The following is a 15,932-nucleotide window of genomic DNA, read 5'->3' as shown; positions in this document are numbered from 1 at the left end:
TGCAACAGACCTTCCTTTAAAAGTATTTTATATAGTTACAGTTGGAATTAATTATTAGACACAGTATCTTCCTGACTACAAATTACTCTTGTAGAATTTAGACAATGAAAAATGTTATTAACAATATTAATCACTTGCCCTTTGCCCATGGATCCCCTTTGGCCCAATTTCTCCTGGAATTCCAGTGTTGCCAACATCACCCTAAATTAAGTAAGTTTTGTTAAAAAACAACAACATGAATTTGAGAATGAAATTATTGTTAGAAGCTTCTGATTGTTACAAGATTTGTAAAAAGTAGCTTAATGGAGCAATCCCATTTTTATTTATCTGGAAACAAGCCTGGTTAAACTCAGTGAAACATATTTCTAAGTAGATATGGACTACAGTTTTTAAAAATGTCGATTTCTAAAAATGCCAATTTAAAATATTAAATCCAAAACTAGCTCAAAACTCATGCAACTACCAGAATCAAATTGCTGTCCTAGTATAACTGTACTACCAGCACCCTCCAAAAACCCCACTGCTGCTTTGCTCAGGTATGGTGAAAAATGTCCTCTCTAACATGAAGATTCAGCAACCAGTTGTGCTGGAGGCTGCTTGGTCTGGTGCACCTGATGGGAAGTGCACTTTTGTTTTTAGCTGTTGTTTTTATGGATTGTTGTGAGCTGCCTAGAATCATTATATATAGGTGGCCATATAAGTTCTATAAATAAATAAACATGTACTTTAAAAAATGCAGATCAGGACTAGGTGGGACAAGGAAGAGAAGCTACATCCAGTGATTGATGAGCTGATAGTAGTGACCACAGACTTGAATAAGATGACTCTACCGCATGGCCACAGCTAGGCTGAATCACTGAATTACTTTGTTAAGGTCTGACTGTACTTCCGAACAAGCTGTTGGCTAAACAACTTCTCTTTCACCACAAAGAGACAGTTCATTGCTGTCCAATTTTATTTGAACTCTTGCACTGTGCAGCTAAACAATATAATCAGAACAGTCCCTTTTAGTTTCATTTTTGAAATGTCCATTACCTCCTGCCCTACATCTCCAGGAAATCCTTTTTGCCCCTGTAATACACAAATGGAAAAACAAAATTTATCCTTGAATAAGGGATGCAACAAAGATAAAAAAGCAAGCATCTCAAGGGAAAAATGCTTATTGGATCTTTCTCTTCTTCAAGCTCAGTTCATCCAAAGGTCCCTTCACTTGAATGTATATACTTTTTCTCTACTCTGCCAGACAAGCCTCTTGTCTGTCTTCTGTTCAAGGTTTCATTCAACATGAAACATGAGTTTTGTAGCATTGTAAGAGGGAAGAAAGAAAAAAGGAGGCAGAAAAAGGGCCAACTTTCTTTCACACACTCCTGCTAATTCTGAGATGGATCTGAGGAATATGTTATGGAACTGGTTATGGCTTTTTTCCTTAAAACAAACAAACAAACAAATAAATAAACAAACAAACATTCTCTCTCTCTCTTTCTTTCTCCCTCACTCTTATCTCTCTCCTGCTCTGAATGTTTTGTAGGATCTAATTTTGAAAGCCCATTGATCCTTATCTAGTTTTAAAATTTATGTTTCAATTAATTTTAATGTTACATTGTTCTTTAACTTTTAACAATTGAAACTCTAGTTCCATCATTTATTGCTTTGAAAAATTGCCAAAAATCCTGAGATAGTTTCCCAGTATTCTGAGACAAAAAATGTCCTAAAATTGATTTTGGGTCCTAAAATAAGCAGAACATTGCTTGAAAACTACAACATTTTCCCTCCCCAAACCAAGAAGAACCCTAAAAATCTCATCACATCTGTGCATATGAACCCAGTTCTGCCCAGATTGCATTATTTGCTTTGGCCCTCAACACTTCCCCAAAACCTAAATTTGGTTTCTAGACATCCAAACATTTTTTACTTCGCTGGAACGCTTGACAATTAAGCATGCAAACCTACAGAAACGACTATACAATTTCTTGCCCAGTGTGCCAAAGTGAATAGGCAATAAACTATCACAACTGGTCCATAAAATAGATCATATTTTATCTCTAAAATAAGGCATGTTTTATTTGTATTCAGTCCAATGATAATTGGAACACTGGTTTTCATTTAAGAGCCTTTCCTGAACTTACCTTTATTCCTTTGTTTCCTGGCTTACCATACCCAGTTGCACCACTATCCCCCTAAAATAAAATTGTAGCTTGTATTATTTAGACAGCTTTTGTACTCACAACAACTGCACATTAATAAAAGGTGGGCTTGACTAACTTAATCACATCATTCCCATTGTGTTTGGACATCACAAGATTAGAGATGGTTCCCCAATATGAATGGGAAGAGAAATTCTCCCACGTGTTTTTCCTACCAACTCTCATTCTTTGCAGATTGTTTTAAAGAAGAGAAAAGTATTGAAATTCTGATGGATGATGAGTGGTATTATTGCACTTATTTTGTTGTCAAAAGGCAATTGATCTGTGTGAATATCCTGGCTTTCATTGTATACTCACCCTACAGCAACCTGCAGACTCTTGGGCTTCCCACTCAATTACATTGCAAGTAAAGCTAATATGAGGGAATTTCCTCCCATGAAACCAGGATAATCCCTGGGAGGGGGATAGTCAAAAAATTCAAGAAGGTGGCCACAACTGCATGTGCAACAGATAAATCTATTCATATATGCCATCTTGACTTTTCACACACACAAACCAATGGTATTGCACAGGACATTTTTAGTAGTGTTGCTTCTGTCACCATGGGGGGGATTCTACCCCTGAGAAATTGTTGAAGAATTTCCCCCAGAGAAATTTGGAGAAGCCACTTAATTTCTCTGTCCATAAATTTGGTGGAAATTTTCAAAAGATCATTTGTGCCCAGATCCAATCTTAGCTTAAGCCAATCTAGCTTTTTACTGAGAATTATGAAAACAGCAGATCAGCAAGAGTATAAAAATATTAACAGGATGAAGCTTGGATGTAAACAGATTAATACAAACCCTTAGCCCCCGTATTCCAGGTAAGCCTCTCTTCCCCTTCATTCCAGGATCACCAAACTCTCCCTATTAAAGGAAATAAAGCTGCTGTACTTAAGTTGAATCTAACTTCAGTGTCATGTTATGCTGTGAAAGTATCAGCACATTCAGTTGTAGCTATACAATAAAATCCAAAACTTCCCAGAAGCTTTGCCACATGAGTAACATAAGAAATAAGATCTATAGAGCAACCCCCTTCCTGCTTGTAAAAAGAAGGAGGGTTTTTTTTTCCCCACAACTGGTCAAGCAAGACACTACTTACTCATATGTGGGAAAACATTTAGTTACCTATGCCATGCAAGAATGGCAAAAAAAAAAAAACTTTTTAACAATTTAATTTTCTATTTTGTGGATCCAGATTTCTTAGGAGTATATTGGATATTAGATAAAGATTACATCACCAATTATTTTGAATGAATTGTTTTAAGATTGCATGAATGAGGATGAAGTATGGAGAGAATAAATATACATGTTTTTTTGTATTCCACTGGTTTCTATCATCCACACTTTTTGGGTGAAGCATTTTTGCTCTTGGGTGGCATTCAGTGAAGCAGACTTAAGTAATAGGTGAAGCTAGGACAAAGAAATGGATGAAGTTAAAGCCAAAGCTAAATCTAACTTAAATTTAATCGTCTCAGTACCTAACCAACCTTAGCAGATCTTAGATGCTAAGCAGGGTCAGCCAAGAGTAGTACTTGGATGGGGGACCACTTAGGAATTCCAGAGCTGGAAAGTTAAAACATTATTCTTGGCAGAAGGCAATAGCAACCAAATTCCATACTGTTGGCCAAGGAAACTACATTTAATATTATTATTTTTCCATATACTGTATACTATAATATTTTCCTTCTGTCACATTAAACTGTAAAGTTTGGGAATAATTTCTACAGGGACTCTGTGCATTGTTTCCATGCTGTTGGAAGGCAATGATGTCATATTCTGCAACATCCTTCTGTTGGCAGTCTACTTTTTAGATGGAAGACCATTTCAAAGTAAGTAAGAACATGTGCCAAAAAGTATATGAGAAGGAATATATGTTGTTCCTAAGGACAAGTAAGATGAGATACCTTATTCCCTCTGAGTCCCAATTTCCCAGGAATGCCGACTGGACCTGTTCTTCCTGGAATACCCTAAAATGAAACAAGGAGATAAACCCATCTGGAGTTGATTAGGTAAGACAGTGTTTTACATAAAATTCTTCTAAAATGTGCTGTCATTATATGTATTATAAGCTTAAAACCATTCAATGGAGTCTTTAATGAAATTGTTCCTCCATGCTGGGGCAAGGTCCAGTTGTCAAAGTGGGGCTGTTCTGCTCTGCAGAAAAAGTCTCCTTCATTTTTTTCCTCCCAGTTCCCATTCCACTTGAAGAAAGAGGCTTTGCTTTGAAAAGTTCTTTCCAAGGGGATGATAATTTCAATGAAATTATCCTGGATGGAGAGAAGTGCTCTTGTGGTTCTCTGGTCTCTGAGTGGCCAAGAGCTGGGAATGAGGAGAGGGGAATGTATGGTGCAAGCACCTCTCCAGAGACCTGCAGCCCTCCTGGCTTCATGTCAGTCCTAAGGGAAGAGCTCATCAGGAAACGCCTTTCAGAAGCCTTTTTCAGATTGGGAAGGGTGGACAGGTAGCAAGTCTTCAAAGTGATGGAAGAATGAATAATAGAAAACCATAATACCATCACTAGCACCCTCTGCCATTTCCAATAAATGAATAAGCATAAAAACACCACTAAGTGAAATTCAAATGAGTTTCACAAGCTCCTCAAAAATAGGGTAAAAAACCAAAAACTTCTGCAGAGGTAGAAATTCTGAGAAATTATACAGTGGATTTTGACACAGCATTACCTGAAGCTAATAAAAACAAAAAGGCATGCGAGAGGGCAACCCACTCCACTGAGAAACAATCTAAAAAAATTCTATTGTACTGGGACATACTGGAAAACCTTCCCTTCCTTGATTTCCTTTCATTCCTTTCACTCCCCGAATTCCTTTTTCACCCTAGAAACATATTAAAAAAAACAGTATTGAGTTCAAACAGTACACACAAAGGATACAGGCTTACTTCTTATTTCTACTTACTGACTAAAACAATGTGGTTACTAAATGTGGGTTTCTTGGAAATCTGTTATCATTTTGATCATTACTGATAAAAACAATGACTGAAAATAAGTCACTGGGATCATTATAAAGAAATGTTGACTCAGTTGGTGGATATTCTATTATCTTTCATTTGTTTATCTGAAACATACCCCATCCAAATAGATTTTATGACAGTGTTAGTCAATTGCTCTTTCCAAACAGTATCTCTAAAAGTTCATATTAGACCCTGGCGTATCTCAAAAAAGGTAAGCAGGGTGAGATCTGATAAGCACTTGGATGCAAGACCACCAGAAAATCCCAGGGCTATAGGCTGGACTGGGAAGATGAAAATAAAAACGAAACATCACAGAAGAATCTAATGACAAACTATTGCCATCCTGTCGATAAGAAAACTACTCAGACATAATCAAGATGATTTAACCTCAACTTGAGCTCAGCTACATCAAGCACCACTCACTGAGTGCTGCAATGGTGAAATATTCGGTCAAGAAGTTGTAGTTTTCCCTAGGACACATGTTCTGTTGCTTTGAAGGGGAGTGGATTTCAGGGAGCTTGAAGAAATCCAGCATCTCTCCAAAGCATTCTTTACTTTGGAAAAATAAACAATCCATGAAGGTAGATGGCAAAGACTTACCTCTAAATCAGGATTCCATAGCATGGGCAGCCTGTTTCCCCCACTTTTACTATCCATACTACACATTGTCCAGACTATCTGCACAAACTACAGTTGTTCAGCAAATGAAGATAATGCCTTGATCAACATCCAGGTCAAGAGGGAACTAATGTTCAACAAATATGGGCTACCAAGGTAGTACAATGGTTAAAGTGTTGGATTAGGACTGTGAAGCTTCAAATCTGCTATTGGCTGTAGAAAACCTATTGAGTGATTTGGCTCAGTCTCTCTCACAGCAAACTCACCTCACTGAGTTGTTGGGGTTAAAATGCTTTGATCTCTAAGAGAAAAATCAGGCCACAAATACATGAAAATAACCAGGTTGGGATTAATGGACAGACAACTAAAAAAGAGTTGATCACTGCTGTGAGACTATTATATCCACAAAAATGGAAAGACTCTGATATACCCAAAATGGAGGAATGGTTGGTCAAGATGATGGAACTAGCAGAGATATACACAAAGTAATTTTGATATCTTTTGAATTCTTGTTTACAAAGAAAAAAGTAAGCAATTTAAAAGCTCACCTGTGGGCCCTTAAATCCTTGATGTCCAGGAAAACCTCTTGGGCCATGGGTTCCTTTACTCCCCTGTAACAACAGGAATGAGTGCTTAAGTATTAGATCTACTGTATTAAAATAAAACCTATCCAGCAGTCAAGCTAAACAAAATAATGCAGAACTGTTATGTTCAATTCTTTTGCTACATTGACCACCAGGAGGCACCACATTGCCAGCTTTTCCTCATTGGGACTCCTCAAAGACAGGTTGCCAGATGATATTCTATGGGGTTCAGAACCTCTACTGGGAATCAAGCTCACAAAGCTTTGCACTTTAAATGACTGTCATTTAGTGCATTAGCTTTAGGAGCGTTCCACGTTCTGGCATGTGGCATTGCACAAAGGGATATCTTCTGTATTTGAAGAGTAGGTAGACTGATAGATAGATGTGTAGATAAGTAGGTAGATAAGTAGGTAAGTAGATAGAGTTTAAAGCCGTGTAATCCTGGAACCCTCCTCTTCTCTCCTTACTGTACCATCAAGTCCAGAAAAATAGCTACATGATATGCAAAGAAAGACATATTTTTGCTTGTCCCAAATCTACTGGCATATAGATATATGTTTTAATTCTTTACATCTACTGTTATGTTACTCTGTCCAGTTTCTCTCCACCAGGCATAATTCAATAAACTCAAGACGTTTTTTTTAATTAAAATTTTTAAAATAAGCTGTCATTATATATTTCTTTATACAGAAAGTCCTCCAGCCAGACCATAATTTTAGTCACCCTTTTCTGCATGTTCTCCAGCTGCAAAACATTATCTCAGACATGGGATGATAAAGTAACTTAAGCATGGCTTCATAATAGATTTACATAATGATGTAATGATATTGGCTGCGTGTCTTTTTCCCACAGGATTTCAATAATTTCATTCTTTAGTGAAAAATGCAATTTTACTATTTTATTTTATTATTTTTTGTTAAATTTATACCCAACTTCTCTGTTTATATAAACACTTAAAGAAGTTTACAATCATTTAAAAATGCAAAATAGAAAACATGACAGTAAAATCAATACAGTTCAAATCAATATAATTAAAATACTGATTTGAATTTAAACCTGAACAGAAATCTCCAATGCACATGATTTTATATATTGACTGATTATATATTGACTTTTTTATATTGACTGATCTTTAAAAGCTAAAACTAAGTAGAGTGTCTGGCCTGGTTAGTAGTTGAATGAGAGGCCACCAAGGTTAGCTAGACTGAGAAAAGGGCCACTTCTCTTGCCAGGAAAACTACATAGACATAGTCAAGATGAACAATGTGTCCGTGAAGTCACCATAGTTTTATACTTATATTAAAAGAGATTTAAGAAAGTATATATAGCTTTTGCTCATTTTCTCTGAATTATGTTAACCCTGCTGACTCATGACTATTAATATTTGCCTTATTACCAGTATCAGTGTCAGTATCAATATCAATATCAGTATCATTATTTTATAAGAGAGGCTAGCATATTGTCATGAAAGAAAAAATAGAGCATCATTCAGTAACTATACAGTTAAAAATGTATGCATACCTGGGGGCCGTGATGACCTCTTCTACCTTGGTATCCCTGAGATAAGAAAATTAAAGGAAGCTAGAAACTGGTCAATGCTTATACAACTTCACTTTAGTAAGGCTTACTTCCAAATAAGCATGCATAGGATGGCATTCATGAGACTTCCCTCTCAATATGTTTCACGGGACTACACTACATGGTCAGTCCAACCATATGAGGTAGAGGAAAGCTGGTTCAAATTATGAAGATGGCCATATGCCATAATGTTTTTTTAAATATCCCATAAGGATTCAGATGATTTAAGACAGGGATGAGGCACTCCATATGCTGTTTAACTACAGCTGACATCATTATTCATCATTGGCCATATTGCAGAGTTACTGACACTATGGCTACATCTGAAGAGTTTCAGATTCCTCAGTACTGATTTAAAAACTTAATTATGGTACCAGAAGTATGAACCAAGCTCAGGAACAATCTGCAGTCAGTGAGTTTCTCTGGGGTCATGCATCATATTTAGCTATGATTTGTTTAACTATATTTATTGAATCCACAACCACATAAAACTAAACAAACCCAAACTAGTCACGTCATGGTTTAGCACCACATGTGATCCTTGGGATTGTACCCCTCTCATACAAATATATTTATCTGAAAGCCTTGGCAGGCTTTGCCCCAGAGGATCAATATTCCTACTGTTAACCTTCGCTGGCTCCCCCCATGGTGCTCTCTGACCTTACTTTCATGTTTGCTGGCAGCATCACTGCCAGCCTCAACAGCCACAGCACTGCTGCTGTCAACGAGGACCATCTCCAGCAAATACAGAGGTAAAGGCAGGGATAGCTATGGTGGGAAGCTGTAAGGGATTTGTCGGGGAAGGAGGGGGGACAGTAATAGGGGGTGGAATCCCCTCCCTTGCTCCTCTGTCTCCAGATGGTAAAAGCAGAAACCATTGCCCCCAGTCTCATGTGAAAGCAGCAATTTTCCTAGCCTCATTTTTGAGGCACAACAACAGGATCGCTCTGAGGGCATCAGTTTGTCACTTTCATTGCTGGGAGTGTGGGAAAGAGCCCTAAGTACAGCAAACAGCACAGTAATCATACCTGCCCATTTCCAGAAGATTAAAAGGCAGGTGGTTGCTATTTCATATGGGTACACCTTTCATGCAATTAAAGTGTGAATATTTTCCAACTGAGTTATATTTAGGGAAGACAAAGGCTTGAGCTGGCAGCTTCTTTCTGTCTAGCACTATGAACAAATTTGGAAATGGCCTTGGAGATGCCATCATGAGGACCATGCACAAGGGAAATCAGTACAGAATCTTCTTTCTTTGGTTCTTACTTGGGTTCCTTTAGATCCTGGAAATCCAGGGGGGCCTAGGTGTCCCCTTTCACCCTATAAACAACACATAGTATTTGATTTTGAATTAATGAAGTGGTTTTCCTAAATTCATACCATTAATCTTATAAATAACAGATTAAGCTTCTGCAACCCCACAGCCTCCATTTGAGGACTACATATCCCATTTTCAGCATGATGGGAGCTTTATACATAGTCTGCAGTACAAAAATGCCTTGAGAAATGTGATAGATAGAGGGATAGATGGATAGACAGATAGATATGTAGATGAGAGAGAGAGAGAGAGAGATGATAGATAGATAGATAGATAGATAGATAGATAGATAGATAGATAGATAGATAGATAGATAGATAGAGGGTTGTCTGGTAGAGAGTGAAGATAATGACTACAGCTGCACATTCAAAGCCTGGTGCCAAGTTTGTGTGTGTCACACATGTACAATGTATGTAAAAAAGGGGTGGAGCTTCAATTGCCCAGTCATGCCCATCATTGTCACTTTTTGTCCCTCCGCACAGATGCCCCCGGATGGGCAGATAGTTGTATTATTTGATGTAATGCATGCAAAACACTTCTCTACTTAAACAATTTATAACCAGGAATACATTATGAAGGTTGGAGCACAGAGATAAAAAGCATAAGGACATTTATTTCCCCTCCTTATGCTACATTGCTTCTTGTGGAAAACATGCTGTTTGAATAATTCAGCATTAGCAGAAGCTGCTGTGATACACATCACTGGAAAAGTTCTACAAAAGAGAGACTGACCCACTCAGAAAATGTGGTTCCCACTTGGAAAATCTGTTCGCCTTGAACAGGGCGAGTAGTTACCAAATCTATACTAGTCTTCCCTAATGTCACAACATTATGCTACATTTTTATGGAAGCAATTTTCAACTAACTTTCCAATGATCAAGATACATGTTATAAAAAGAATCGATTACCTGTCTTCCATTTTCCCCTTCAAAACCTTTTGGTCCTGCTCTGTTATTATTTATGCCAGGGACACCCTAGATACGTTGTGAGGAAAACATGTTAAAGTTATATTGTCATTAGGTATGTTTCAGCAGTGAAAGTGCATCCATAAATATCATTAGTAGAAGTGATTACAGATTGATATATTTTTGTCAGCCCGTTTGAAGGGCTGTACCAGCACAACTGAATCAGCATCATGAAACATTTGTATAAACCAAACTGATTATATAAACCAAATAAATCCATCATCATGTATAGGAATAATACTGGAATCTCTTATACTGTATGTTTGAGATAGAGGAGGGAGGGATGTAATAAACATTTGGGATGAATATTCACAGTAGCTCTCTCTCGAGATATAAATATGCAACATGTTAAAATTGCAGTATAAAAATGTAATATTATGGCACATATTCTCTTTTATAGAGAGAAATACATACACATTAACATTATGGACTTATATTAACCGTAATTCTCTAAGTATATCTATAATATATGTACACGCACAACCATACAGATAAAGTAAATGTAAAAATAAAAATGTTACTGCACATTTGGAATATTTCTCAGGCTAATATAATAGAAGCAATTTGACCAATCTGTAAGTCCCAAAATTTAGGGAATGCCCTCAATTGTCTCCTATCAATAGCACTTAAAAAGAATCATCATAATAGGCGAAAGGACTTATCCCTCCCCAATAACTTTAACCCTTGTGTGCAGAGAAAAACATACAAAGACATTTGTTTTCTTTGCAGGAAAAAAAACTTTACCAGATCTCCTGGAAAACCCTTTTCACCACATTCACCAGGCATTCCCTTGACTCCTGGGCTGCCCTTTAAAAAATAAAACTTATGAGAGAAGTTTCAAGCAAGAAGATGTAACTGAGTCTTAATTTTGTATGATAGATGCTTTTTCAATGATTGCAGTTTCTCTATTTCTACTGATTTCAACCGTATGCAGACTCAAGTTTGGCATTATGAAGTTGGTCCCAGGATATCTTCAACAATATCATCCCAGTTTATAAGCACCAATAATGGATTTTCTGCCTCTTGGTCAGTTTATCACAGAGGCTATTTATCATATTAATTGTGTTACTTCATTGAATTTTTACTCTTACTGTAAGACCTGGAAAAAGTTTATTTGAGGAGTGTGGTCTCATTCTTTCTATGTCCAGTATTCATGCTGAGTGCCATTGTATAGTAATCTAATAAAAGTAACATAATTAAGGGGAGGAGCTTTGAGCAAAAGGCCACCATCACCATCTTGACTTAAATCCTAAAACTTTAGGATCAGTAAAACTGGGTCAGTACAGCTCTTTTCAACCAGTGTTTCAACCAGAGATCTTATCCAGTTATGATAATTTTTCTTTGTGGTGTTGCTTTGCTTAATCATTTCTTAATTAAAACAAAATTGACCATAATGCATAACTTTATATTATCATGATGGATTATAATTCAGAAATATGTCTCATTTGGCAATAGTTATTGAAACTGTGTAAAGGGACCAAAATAGCGAGATTGTTAAATACAAGTAAAACAGTTAACTACATTAGAGGAATATAAATTTGATAGACATTCTGTGTCATTTGAAATTCAGTAGATAAATGTTTGGTGGAACTGGTAATAAACTATATTTCAAGCAATATCATTGGAAATAAAGTGCTCTGACTGCTGTGCACATTACTTACCAGATGAAGTACTTTTCCAGAAAAAATATACATAAAAATAAAGCTAGAAGAGTGTGTATTTTTTTTGTAGGTATAATTCTTATTGATGGAGTTCTGTTTATTTCACGACATGAGAAGTCGTAAGAAAACTGTGTCAATAGTGATACAGGAAAGTTCTCAATGTTAAACTGAAAGTAGAAATTACAGTATGTTAAATTAAGGCATCCCAAATTCTAGAAGCCCAGAATGCCCAAAATGATAAAAGGATATCTTAAAGTGAAAGTACAAACATTCACTGATAGTTTAAAATGTGAACATAGGTATATGTATGTGTTTATTTTATGCAAAGCTTGTGGCATGTAAAATGTATTGTTACATTATGTATGTTTTTATATTATAATCAATTAAGCAAAGCTATACAGAAGAAAAATTACCATCAGTCCCTGAAGAAGCTTCAGCAAAGGATCGTTACCTTGTTGTGGTGCTGGAGCTTGAGCACCTCAATGATGCCATGAGCTAAACCGTGAAGGGCCACCCAAGACAGGAAGGTCATCACAGAAGGGTCAGACTAAATGCGATCCCTGGGGAAGGTAATGGCAACCCACCCCAGTATTCTTGCCATGAAAACTCAATGGATCAGTGCAACCAGAGATATGTCGGTATACCATCGGAAGATGAGACCCCCAGGTCGGAAGATGGTCAAAATGCTACTGGGGAGGAACAGAGGATGAGTTCAACTAGCCCCAGACGTGATGACACAGCTAGCTCAAAGCCGAAAGGACGGCTAGCGGCCGACGGTGCTGGTGGTGAACGGCAAATCCGATGTTCTAAGGATCAACACACCATTGGAACCTGGAATGTAAGATCTATGAGCCAGGGCAAATTGGATGTGGTTATTGGTGAGATGTCAAGATTAAAGATAGACATTTTGGGCATCAGTGAACTGAAATGAACTGAAATGGGCCACTTCACATCAAATGACCACCAAATCTACTACTGTGGACAAGAGGACCACAGAAGAAATTGAGTAGCCTTCATAATTAATAGTCAAGTGGCTAAAGCAGTGCTTGGATACAATCCAAAACATGATAGAATGATCTCAATTCGAATTCAGGGCAAGCCATCTAACATCACAGTGATCCAAATATACACCCCAACCACAGATGCTGAAGAAGCTGAAGTAGAGCAGTTCTATGAGGAGCTGCAGCACCTACTGGACAACATGCCTAAAAGAGATGTTATTTTTATCACGGGAGACTGGAAGGCTAAGGTGGGCAGTCAAATGACACCTGGAATTACAGGTAAGCATGGCCTGGGAGAACAAAACGAAGCAGGACATAGGCTGATAGAATTTTGCCAAAACAACTCACTCTGCATAACAAACACTCTCTTCCAACAACCTAAGAGATGGCTTTACACATGAACTTCACCAGATGGACAACACCAAAATCAGATTGACTACATCCTTTGCAGCCAAAGGTGGCGGACATCTATACAGTCGGTAAAAACAAGACCTGGAGCTGACTGTAGCTCCGATCACAAACTTCTTACTGCACAATTTAGGATCAGACTAAAGAAATTAGGGAAGACCCACAGATCAGCTAGATATGAGCTCACTAATATTCCTAAGGATGCAGTGGAGGTGAAGAATAGATTTAAGGGACTGGACTTAGTAGATAGGGTCCCCGAAGAACTATGGACAGAAGTTCGTAACATTGTTCAGGAGGCAGCAACAAAATACATCCCAAAGAAAGAGAAAACCAAGAAGGCAAAATGGCTGTCTGCTGAGACACTAGAAGTAGCCAAGAAAGAAGGAAAGCAAAAGACAACAGTGATAGGGGGAGATATGCCCAATTAAATGCAAAATTCCAGAGGTTAGCCAGAATTATTTTTAAACAAGCAATGCGTGGAAGTGGAAGAAGACAATAGAATAGAAGGACAAGAGACCTCTTCCAGAAAATTAGAAACATTGGAGGTAAATTCCAGGCAAAAATGGGTATGATCAAAAACAAAGATGGCAAGGACCTAACAGAAGAAGAAGAGATCAAGAAAAGGTGGCAAGAATATACAGAAGACTTGTATAGGAAGGATAACAATATCGGGGATAGCTTTGACGGTGTGGTCAGTGAGCTAGAGCCAGACATCCTGAAGAGTGAGGTTGAATGGCCCTTAAGAAGCATTGCTAATAACAAGGCAGCAGGAGACGACGGCATCCCAGCTGAACTGTTCAAAATCTTGCAAGATGATGCTGTCAAGGTAATGCATACTATATGCCAGCAAATTTGGAAAACACAAGAATGGCCATCAGAGTGGAAAAAATCAACTTATATCCCCATACCAAAAAAGGGAAACACTAAAGAATGTTCAAACTATCGAACAGTGGCACTCATTTCACATGCCAGTAAGGTAATGCTCAAGATCCTGCAAGGTAGACTTCAGCAGTTCATGGAGCGAGAATTGCCAGATGTACAGGCTGGGTTTAGAAAAGGCAGAGGAACTTGGGACCAAATTGCCAATATCCGCTGGATAATGGAAAAAGCCAGGGAGTTTCAGAAAAACATCTATTTCTTTTTTATTGACTATTCTAAAGCCTTTGACTGTGTGGACCATAACGAATCGTGGCAAGTTCTTAGTGGTATGGGGATACCAAGTCATCTTGTATGCCTCCTGAAGAATCTGTATAATGACCAAGTAGCAACAGTAAGAACAGACCACGGAACAACGGACTGGTTTAAGATTGGGAAAGGAGTACGGCAGGGCTGTATACTCTCACCCTACCTATTCAACTGGTACGCAGAACACATCATGCGACGTGCTGGGCTTGAGGAATCCAAGGCTGGAGTTAAAATCGCTGGAAGAAACGTTAACAATCTCAGATATGCAGATGATACCACTTTGATGGCTGAAAACGAAGAGGAACTGAGGAGCCTTATGATGAAGGTGAAAGAAGATAGTGCAAAAGCTGGCTTGCAGCTAAAGCTGAAAAAAACCAAGATTATGGCAACCAGCTTGATTGAGAACTGGCAAATAGAGGGAGAAAATGTAGAAGCAGTGAAAGACTTTGTATTTCTAGGTGCAAAGATTACTGCAGATGCTGACTGCAGTCAGGAAATCAGAAGACGCTTAATCCTTGGGAGAAGAGCAATGACAAATCTCAATAAAATAGTTAAGAGCAGAGACATCACACTGACAACAAAGGTCCACATAGTTAAAGCAATGGTGTTCCCCATAGTAACATATGGCTGCGAGAGCTGGACCATAAGGAAGGCTGAGAGAAGGAAGATAGATGCTTTTGAACTGTGGTGTTGGAGGAAAATTCTGAGAGTGCCTTGGACTGCAAGAAGATCCAACCAGTCCATCCTCCAGGAAATAAAGCCAGACTGCTCACTTGAGGGAATGATATTAAAGGCCAAACTGAAATACTTTGGCCACATAATGAGAAGACAGGACACCCTGGAGAAGATGCTGATGCTAGGGAGAGTGGAGGGCAAAAGGAAGAGGGGCCGACCAAGGGCAAGGTGGATGGATGATATTCTAGAGGTGACGGACTCGTCCCTGGGGGAGCTGGGGGTGTTGACGACCGACAGGAAGCTCTGGTGTGAGCTGGTCCATGAAGTCATGAAGAGTCGGAAGCAACTGAACGAATAAACAACATCCTGAAGAAGACTTTTTTTTGAAAAGTTATAAATACCATTATGCAGGCTCATAAAGTTTTAGGATTGTGTTACTTTTGTCAGACTGCTGTACTATTAAAAAAGGACCAGGCACGCTGGCACGTTGCATTCTTCTTAGTGGACTCAGTCCAACAAGGGAATTGAGGGGAAGCTGAACATGCCATGGCATGTCAGGAGCAGGCCTGCAACTAGGGTCTGTGTCACCCAGGGCAAACATGGATTCTGCACCCATTTTTGCGCCCCCCCACACTCATTTTTACTCCCCTCAATGCTCATTTTGGCACCCGGGGCACATGCCCTGCTTGCCCCCACCCCCCAGTTGAGGCCCTGGTCAGGAGAGTTATATGTTTCCTCAGTGAGAATAAAAATTCAGAATAGCTGACCAAGGACTGAGCCCAAC

At 38.4% G+C, this 15,932-nt stretch overlaps 1 protein-coding gene across 1 annotated transcript in view; it reads right to left on the bottom strand.

Moving 5' to 3' along the window:
- Positions 1–15,932, bottom strand: part of LOC134496297 (collagen alpha-6(VI) chain-like) — a 53,426-nt gene that overhangs the window by 9,586 nt on the left and 27,908 nt on the right. Inside the window, exons 17-27 of the mRNA XM_063302037.1 lie at positions 10,963–11,025; positions 10,162–10,227; positions 9,202–9,255; positions 7,879–7,914; positions 6,322–6,384; positions 4,957–5,019; positions 4,090–4,152; positions 2,987–3,049; positions 2,127–2,177; positions 1,036–1,071; positions 139–201 (exon numbers count right to left, since the gene is read on the bottom strand). Coding sequence (XP_063158107.1) covers positions 139–201; positions 1,036–1,071; positions 2,127–2,177; positions 2,987–3,049; positions 4,090–4,152; positions 4,957–5,019; positions 6,322–6,384; positions 7,879–7,914; positions 9,202–9,255; positions 10,162–10,227; positions 10,963–11,025 — 621 coding nt within the window. The remainder of the gene's footprint in view (positions 1–138; positions 202–1,035; positions 1,072–2,126; positions 2,178–2,986; positions 3,050–4,089; positions 4,153–4,956; positions 5,020–6,321; positions 6,385–7,878; positions 7,915–9,201; positions 9,256–10,161; positions 10,228–10,962; positions 11,026–15,932) is intronic.

This window comes from Candoia aspera, chromosome 4 (genome assembly GCF_035149785.1).
Source record: "Candoia aspera isolate rCanAsp1 chromosome 4, rCanAsp1.hap2, whole genome shotgun sequence".
Taxonomy (NCBI): Eukaryota; Metazoa; Chordata; class Lepidosauria; order Squamata; family Boidae; genus Candoia; species Candoia aspera.
The sequence above is the reverse complement of the archived record's forward strand: the minus strand, read 5'-3'. Positions and strand labels throughout refer to the sequence as shown.